A 9,624-nucleotide genomic window follows, 5' to 3' on the forward strand; every position below is an offset into this window, starting at 1 on the left:
TTTCTGAAGCTGTACAATATAAGAATAGTAAGCGAAATGAATATGAAAATGTGTCCCAGTGCTGAAAGGGTTAACAACACTCACTTATTCACTTAAACCACCATACGTACTCACACACACACACTAACTCACACTGACACACTAATTAATACTGACATCGTTTTCTCTCCTCACCCTAGAGTCATGCACTTTGCCGAGGGGTCCCGCGTGCTGTTCGTCGGGAAGGAGACTTCTCCTTCACTAGGGCACTGCTGCAGAAGGGCCAGTGTGCTGCGGTTCATCTCACAGCCACTTCATTTCAGCACCAGCCGAGTGAGAGGGCGAGGCGCAACTTGGAAGTGTTAACGGAGCAAGGTGTGTGTTGAGGTGTTGAGGTGGTGTTGTGTTATATCCGTTTGGGATTTATTATATTCTTTTAAATGTTTCAAGATTTCATTTTTTTGGCCCTTATTAAAAAATGCTTTATTCTCTCACCATGACTATTTTCCAAGGCCACAGAGAAGATTGGCAGGGTTTTCAATAGTATTTCTTCAGTTAATAATCTTGGAATCTTGTCACTCTGCCTCTAGAACTGTATAAACACCTTAAAAATGATTTGTGTACATTTAAATAAAGCCTTAGTGGAGGTGAAGCAAAGAGAAGTTTGAGAATATGAGTCTTTGTGTAATTGTTGCCTCAGTTGGTGTTTTTTCAGTGCTTCCTTCATACCTGTAGCTTCCTTAGTACTATAGAATCCTTCACTGTATTCTTCTCCTGCTTCTGTATTTCCAACTTTCTATGACTTGACTTCATTTAAGAGGGAGGTTTCAAGACATTTATCCCTTCAGTTTGGCTAACTCTCAAACCTGCAAGGGGACTGGCAATGAAGTGGGCCTTTTTTTTTCATTCATTTTATTTTCCTTAGCCAGCTTTCCCTTCTTACATAAAAAAAAAGTTATCCTTTTTATTTATTGATGTCTCAGTGGATCTTTTTTTCAGTCTTCCTTCAAACTTGTAGCTTCCATAGTAGTGCAGAATCTTGGCTCTATGATTCAGCTCCACCTGTCTGTGTTTGCAGGTGTTGAGGTGGTGTTGGGAGTGGATGCCACCCGCCTGCACCTCCACCCCTCCATCCAACACCTCCGCTTCACCCACATTGTGTTTAATTTTCCACATGTTGGCGGAAAGATGAGGATTGACTTGAACAGGAAACTTCTCCGTGAATTCTTCCAAAGTGCGGTGGAGGTGCTGGAGTGTGGAGGGTGTGTGGTGGTGACGCTGTGTGGGGGTCAGGCCGGTGTGACCCCTGACCCAGTGGTGCGGCGCTGGGATGACTCATGGAAGGCAGTGCTCATGGCCTCCTATGCTGACCTTGTTTTGCAGTCTATAGAGAGGTTTTGTCCGGACAGCTTCCCAGGGTACTCAGCGACAGGCTACAGGTCGCTGGAAAAGACCTTCTGCCAGGATGGAGCTCTGATGTTCACCTTTCAAGTCTGTAAACTGTCAGCCGAGCCACTCGTCGCTGAGGCCACAGAAAACGTGTTACTCTGTGATGGCTGTTCCTTCAACCTCCCTACTTTCCTCCACTCTCAGCTCCAGATGGATGTGTTATCTGATACATCCTCATTTGTTGGGTATTTGTACAGCTGGGTTGTGGGTTTACTCAGTGCCTGTCTCACCGTTCACTGCAGAGAGAGACTGGTGTTGAGAAGAGAGAGACAGTGCACAAGTCTTGGCAAGTGTGAGATTGTTGGTGTGTGTAAAGACCAGAGGGAAGGCACTGTGTTTTGTCACCCGGCATACAGAATCACCTCTGAGAAGGGTTCACAGCTGGAGCCTCTTCTAATCCTGTTTTGTTCAGGAGGCACACAAAGGCTGGAAAGTGTCTTGTCACAAACCAGAAGCCTTAATGTTAGAAACGTCAGCCATTCCTTCAATGCAGTAGCTAGACAGTTTGCCTTGAGAGACTTTACAGAGCAGATGAGCTTCAGTGACAACCAAGGCTGTGGTGTTGTGTGCTGTGTGGTAAGTGTGGCAGCCCTGGCCAAGCACTGCGGTGGTGTGGAGGAGGGTGAGGTGTGGGCGCCAGGACAGTCTGTCAGCCTTTGTGGTGACATCCTCACATACTCCCAGTGGAGCCTCTGTCCACTGGAGTACACATATGACCTCAGCTTTTGGGAGTCCACAGTATCGGGTGGTGAAAATGCTGCTCTTGTTGCTGACACTCCCACAACAATTGATGCGGTAATCACCAATGTGGGGAGAGGTGTGGTGAAGAGTTACAGGCTGTTGGGTTCATACAGCCACCCAGTGCAGGGTCGCAGGAGTCACACCTATCGCATTGAGTATAAGAGCTGGCACGGTGCACTGTCTGACCACACTGCCAAACAGATACACTCCCAGATCGCACGGCAGCTTGAGAGGTGTCTTGGGGTGGAGGTGAGGTAGTGGGCAAGTGATAAGCCACACACCCAAAAATAACACCATTTTATACCAAGTTTTGTATGAAAGCATGAATTAAATAATTCACACCAGACATCTTTGTGTTTCAGACGTCCTGTGTAGCAAGTAAGCATGTCTGTGGTGGTTGGCCTGCCCCTGTGCTGTGGGCGGCTTACCAGGGCTGTGTGGAGAGGCCAAGTCTCTCTCCGTCACTGTTCCTGGGAGACCAACACAGCAAGGGACAGCATCTCCCCCACAGACACCCTATACCAGGCCACAGGGAGCCCCAGTGGTCTGTCCAGGGAGGAGTGGCTGGAGAGGAGTAAAGAGTTCTTGAAGAGATTGAGGGAGTGTCCGCCGAGTGAACTGCCAGACAAGTACATAGCCCTGCGGAGGAGCAAGAACAGGGCACAAGCTCCGAAGGTGAGGGTGGAGGGAGGCACTGAGGTAGAACAGAAACAACAGCAATAGGATAACAGCATAGGAACAACAGCATAAGAATAACAGCACAGAAATAACATTAATAAAATAACAGCATAGAAATAACAGCACAGTAATAACAGGACAAAATAACAGCAATAGATAACAGCAATGAAATAACACTAATGGAATAACATCACAGAAATAACAGCAATGAAACAATCACAAAAATAAGAGCAATAGATAACAGCACAGCAGTAACTGCACAGAAATAACAGCATAACAATAACAGCACATAAATAATAGCATAGTAATAACAGCAATAGATAACAGCACAGAAATTACAACAATAGATAACAGCACAGGAATAACAGCAGTGATATGTGTTCCAGTCGACACACTTCCTGGACTACCAGCGGGTGAGGGTGGTGGGCGGTGATGGTGGTGACGGCTGCATCTCCTTCCTCAGCACATTTGGGAAGGAGTTTGCCGGGCCGGATGGAGCGGATGGCGGGAATGGAGGGCATGTTGTGTTCAAGGTGGGTGACGGCTGTTTATTGATTTATTTTCTTATTTTTATGCAGGAGGGAAACCAGTCAAGGGCAACAGTATATTAAAAAAAAAAAGGTTAATTTGAAATGTTTGTTCATAATTTGATTCCTTATAGAGGGATTTGTAAGTTAGTATATATGCTCGTTTGTTTTTTTTCTTGTTTTTTTTTTCTCCATTAATTAATACACAGACTTAATTTCAATGCTATCTTGTTTTTCCATCTGTTAATAAAGTGATGTATGGGTTAGTTTCCACAATAGCTTGCTTTTCCCCCATCACTGTTAATAAAAGTTGATTTATGAGTTAATATCCTTTCTACCTTTTTTTTTTTTCATTGGTTAATATAATAGTGATGTATGAGTTAGTTTCTATGATATCTTGCTTTATTTTTTCCCGTCAGTGTTGATAGAGTTCTTAACGAGTCAGTTTTCATGCTAGTTTATTTTCTGTCACTGTTTTTGAGTTTGTTTTCATGCTATCTTGTTTGCTTCTGTTGGTTAATAGTGATTTATGAGTCAGATTCCGTGATAGCTTGCCTTTATTTCCCATCACTGTTAATAGACTTGATTTGAGTCAGTTTCCATGCTAGTCTTTTTTCCCCCATCATTGTTCATAGGGTTTTTGATTTAATGACTTAGTTCCCATACTAGTTTTTTCCCATCACTGTTAACCCCTTCAGTACTGGGATGCATTTTTACCTTGAGTTTTGGGTATGATTAGACGACTATTTACATTAAGAAAGATTTATGAAGGCCAGAAGATTAATGGCTAGAGTCTTCACTATCTTAATCCCCCACATCAATTTCTGAAGCTGTATAAAATCACCAAATAGTCACCAGAATGAATATGGAAACACATCATAGCACTGAGTGGGATAATTAATAGAGTTCCTGATTTATGAGTCAATTTCCATACTAATTTTTCTTCTGGCACTGTGGCTCACCCCATAGGCTGTGAAGGGGCTGAGGGACCTGGGCCACATTGGTTCCTACATTCAGGGGGTGAAGGGGGAAGCTGGAGGCAACAAGGACTGTCATGGGGCTAACGCTGAGGACTCTATGATTCAGGTGTGTGTCTATGTACGCTAAATTTTGCCTTGTTTCTGTTTTCCATATCTAGTCTCACTTTTCATAGATTCCCTGCTTGTTTTTTGTATTTTATTCCTGTGACTTCAACTCTTTCACCAGGGAGGTTTCAAGATGCTTATCCTTCAGTTTTATATGTTCCTTTTGACTTTTTAGGATTGGTATACTTCAATGAGCTTTTTTTCACTCTTATCCTTCAGTTTTGTATGTTCCTTTTGACTTTCTAAGGCTGGTGTAGTTCAATGAGTCTTTTTTTCACACTTATCTTTCAGTTTTGCATGTTCCCTTTCAGTTTCTAGGGCTGGTGTACTTCAGTGAGTCTTTTTTCACACTTACCCATCAGTTTTGGATGTTCCTTTTTGACTTAATAGAACTGCTGTACTTTAATTACCCTCTTTTCTTCACTTTTACTTAGTCAGTCCCCATCTTAACATTAGAAAAATTATGAATTACTTTTTATGAGCTAGTCAGCCACTCTGGAAAATTTTAAACACCACTAAAACAGCACAAAAACACCCCATACACCACAGGTACACCCAAGGTAACACCCTCACAGCATACCCCCATTCCTTCCCCTACCACCACACACCCCAAAATATTAAAAGGAATTCTTGTATAATTTTTTACAAGCGACTCACTCTAGGTAACTGGAAAGCTGTTTACATTACTTGGCATTTCTAAACAGCTTTCAATTCTCTGTGGTGGTGGTGGTGGTGGTGGTGCAGGTTCCAGTGGGCACCATCTTCAAGCAGGAGGGAAGTGTGGTGGCAAACTTGGAGGAGGAAGGTGCTATGTTTGTAGCGGCCCGAGGAGGTGCTGGCGGGAAGGGCAACAGTTTCTTCACCACTCCTGTGTAAGTGACGCAGATTAATGGAACTCTATGCAGATTAATCTTGATGCATTTTTTGTCTATTTCACCCAATTAGTTGATGGCTCCTCTTCTTTTTATGTACTTTCTTGGTTCATGTGTTCAATCTCTGCTTCTATAATATGTTGCAGATTAACAAAACACTACACAAGTTAATCTTGATGCTACTTCATATTTGTTCTCCCCAATTGGTTGATAGCACATCTTCTTTTAATGTATTTTGTTGGTTTATCTCTTCAATCTCTGCTTCTATATGTGACGCAGATCAACAGAACAATACACAGGTTAATCTTGATCCACATTCACGTCTATTTCACCCAGTTAATGGATGGCACCTCTTCTCCCCTATTTGTGTATTTTGTTGGTTTATCTATTGAATCTCTGCTTCTACATGTGATGCAGATTAAAAGAACTTTACACAGATTCCTCTTGATGCAACTTCAATTAATCCCTTCAATGCCAGGACATACTTCATATTCATTCTGGTTACTATTTGGCAATTTTACACAGCTTCAGAAACATATATTAGGATTGAAATAGTAAAGATTGGCCATTAATCTTTTCACCTCTATAGGCCCTTCCTAATGCAAAATAAAATCATACACAAAAAGATCAAGGTTAAAATGTGTCTCAGTACTGAAGGGTTAGGAACAGACAAATGACCCCCATACTAAACTGACACAAACGACAGTAAGACATGTACCGTTTGTGTTGCAGGGACCAGGCGCCACGGGTTGCTGAGTTTGGTGGCAAGGGAGAGACTTTTTCCTATGAAGTGGAGCTGAGGACAATGGCTGATGTTGGATTGGTGAGAGAAGTGTGAATGAGTGAATGAGTGAATGAATGGGTGAGTGAGTGTGAGTGGTGTTAGTGAGTGTTTTAGGTGAGTGAGTGGGTGGATGAGTGAGTGAGTGAGTGAGCGAGCTAACAGCACTTTGAACCTTATTAGTTCTCCATTGACTCACCACTATCTTAATTACTAGCTCCTAATAATCTAGCGTTTATCTAATTACTGACTCCATTAACCTCTTTAGTACCATGATGCATTTTCATATTCATTCTGATGATTATTTGGTGATTTTATACAGCTTCAGAAACTTATGTGGGGGATTAAAATAGTGAAGACTGTGGCCATTAATCTTCTGACCTCCATAAACCCTTCCTAATGTCAAAAAAAATAGTCTAATCATATGCAAATCTCAAGATAAAAATGCATCCCAGTACTGAAGGGGTTATAATAGTGAAGACTGTGGCCATTAATCTTCTGACCTCCATAAATCCTTCCTAATGTCAAAACAATTGCCTAATCATCCCCAAAACTCGTGGTGGCAATGCATCCCAATACTGAAGGGGTTAATTTTCCTCCCTAGATTGGCTTCCCTAACGCTGGTAAGTCTACTCTTCTCCGAGCTATCTCCCGTGCCCGGCCCAAGGTTGCCTCCTACCCCTTCACCACCCTCAACCCTCACGTGGGCATGATCAACTACGCCGACCACCACCAGATGGCAGGTGAGATGCATTAATCCCTTCAGTAGCATGACACATTTCCATATTCATTCTGGTGACTATTTGGTGATTTTATACAGGTTCAGAAACTTGTGTTGGGGTTAAAAATAGTGAAGACTCTGGTCATTAATCATCTGACCTCCATAGACCGTTCCTAATATAAATAAAATTGTCTAATCACACCCAAAACTGAAGGTAAAATGCATCCCAGGGTTAATTTGCTCTTAAAAGACCCCTCTCACCTCCACATAGTATTTCCTTTCCTTTGGTCATAAGAAAGTTGCCCTCTCATCTCTTATACTCCTCTCATTCCCTCAGTAATTCGATCTTCTCACATCCATCATCTCTAACAGTTGCAGACATCCCCGGCCTGATAGAGGGGGCCCACCGCAACCATGGCCTGGGGTTTGCCTTCCTGAGACACATAGAGAGGTGCAACTGTCTCCTCTATGTGATTGACACCTCCCAGCCTAGACCTTGGGAGCAGCTGGAGGTCCTCATGTGAGTCAGAATGAGTGGTCTGTCTCGTGTAAGACTTTATCCATTAAAGAACAGTAACTTCCTCTGTTATTGTTGGTTCCTAGGTGGGGTCCTCATGCAAGTCAAAGGAAGTTGTTTGTCTCATGTAAGAAGACTCTATCCATGTTATTGCAATCATAAAACAATAATAACTTCCTTTGTAATCTTGGTTCCTAAGTGGAGGTCCTCATTTGAGTCAGAATAAGTTGTCTCGTGTAGGAAGACTATCCACAACATTACAATCATTAAAAACAGCAACTTCCTTTGTAATTGTTAGTTCCAAGCTGGAGGTCCTCATGTCAGTCAGAATTGAGTGTTTTATCTCGTGTAGGAAGACTCTATAACACCAGTAACTTCCTTTGTAATTGTTGGGTCCTAGCTGGAGGTCCTCATGTGAGTCAGTGGTTTGTCTCCATCCACATCATTGCAATAGTATAACCAGTAACTTTCCTTCCTCTGTAATGCTGGTTCCTTGACAACTGTGTGTGTGGGTGATGTGATCTTTGGGTTATTGTGTTGTCTTCTCCGTCACAGGTATGAGCTGGAGCAGTACCAGAAGGGACTGTCGCTGCGGCCTCATGCTGTGGTGGCCAACAAAATGGACCTTTCTGACGCACAGGTATGTATGGAGGGAAGGAAGGAAGGAAGGAGGGAGGTAGTGTATAGTGTTCTTGTACAAGTAATTCCTCGTCTTGCCATATCCTGCGTATCATTACCACCAGATTCACCTTGACAGTCACAGCCACAGTGTTTTCTCATCACAGGACAATCTGGCAAAGGTGAGAGCCAACATTGACCTTCCCCTGGTGCCAGTCAGTGCCAAGATGGGGGAGCAGCTGGTGCCTCTGATGGCCCTCCTCAGATTCCTGGTAGACCACAGTAATGCCAGGCACAGTGAGGTGAGCGAGGCCACTCTGCCGCCCTGAGTGGCTGGCCTGGAGGGTGTGGTGGCGGTGGCTCATCAGGACAGCTTCCGCACCACACAGGGCTTGTTTGACAGGTTTGTTGTGTGAAGTGTTGCTTCTCAAGAGTGAATACAAGTGAGTCACATTTACGGTTATGTTTCACTGCTAAAAAGACTTACAGTAGCAGATCAGAAAGAAATGTACAGTTTTTTTTATAAAACTTCATGTAATAATAATGTTCATAAACAAATTGTTGTTTTACTTCCAAACTGCATTCCCTGTGTGTGTGTGTGTGTGTGTGTGTGTGTGTGTATTTACCTAATTGTATTTACCTAATTGTAACATACGGGAAAAGAGCTATGCTCGTGTTGTCCCGTCTCCATATCTATTAATGTCCAGCTTTTTCTTAAAATCATGAATATTCCTTGCGTTGACCACTTCCACGTCTAAACTATTCCATGCTTCCACCCTTCTATGAGGGAAGCTATATTTTTTCACATCTCTCCTATAAGTGGCCATTTTAGTTTTTTCCCATGCCCTCTCGACATTCTTCCATTCCACATACACAGATCTTCCCTATCCATTTTTTCCATGCCAATCATCACTCTGTATATTGCTATCAGGTCTCCCCTTTCTCTCTGTTTTCCAGGGTTGGAAGTTGCATTCTTTTCAGTCTGTCTTCATAAGTCAAATCTCTTAAGTCAGGCACCATTTTCGTTGCAGCCCTCTGTACTTTCTCTAGTTTCCTTATGTGTTTCTTTAAGTTCGAGCCCACTGTATTGTTGCATATTCAAGCCTCGGTCTTATCATTGCAGTAATTATTTTCTTCATCATTTCTTCATCTAGATATACGAACGCCACTCTTATGTTCCTCAATAAGTTCAATACTTCTCCAATTATTTTGTTTATATGTCTCTCTGGCGATAGGTCATTGGTAATTGTCACCCCAAGGTCTTTTTCTTCATGACTGGTTTTATGTCTTCATTTCCTATCTTGTACATACTCCTGATTCTTCTTTCACTCTTGCCAAACTCTATTTTCTTGCATTTTGTCGTGTTGAACTCCATTTGCCATGTACAGCTCCATTTCCATATTCTGTCCAAGTCTTCCTGGAGTAGTTCGCAATCTTTGTCACATCTCACTTTTCGTAACAATTTTGCATCGTCTGCAAATAGGCTCACATAACTGGACACCCCATCCACCATGTCATTTATGTAGACTGCGAACATTACTGGTGCCAACACTGATCCCTGTGGAACTCCACTCTCCACCAATCCCCATTCTGATGGTCTGTCCTTAATTATTGTTCTCATTTCTCTTCCTACCAAAAGTCTTCCATCCATTTTAG

At 42.7% G+C, this 9,624-nt stretch overlaps 1 protein-coding gene across 1 annotated transcript; it reads left to right on the forward strand.

Moving 5' to 3' along the window:
* The first annotated feature begins 183 nt into the window (after positions 1 to 183).
* Positions 184 to 8,526, forward strand: LOC123509792. The gene is given in 13 exon segments (XM_045264348.1): positions 184 to 220; positions 223 to 354; positions 1,058 to 2,426; positions 2,478 to 2,481; positions 2,545 to 2,844; positions 3,234 to 3,380; positions 4,344 to 4,460; positions 5,204 to 5,331; positions 6,064 to 6,154; positions 6,717 to 6,855; positions 7,206 to 7,353; positions 7,906 to 7,990; positions 8,136 to 8,526. Coding segments are annotated over 13 exon segments (2,859 nt in total). The 3' UTR covers positions 8,298 to 8,526.
* Positions 8,527 to 9,624: the final 1,098 nt, after the last annotated feature.

This window comes from Portunus trituberculatus, chromosome 3 (assembly GCF_017591435.1).
Source record: "Portunus trituberculatus isolate SZX2019 chromosome 3, ASM1759143v1, whole genome shotgun sequence".
Classification (NCBI taxonomy): domain Eukaryota; kingdom Metazoa; phylum Arthropoda; class Malacostraca; order Decapoda; family Portunidae; genus Portunus; species Portunus trituberculatus.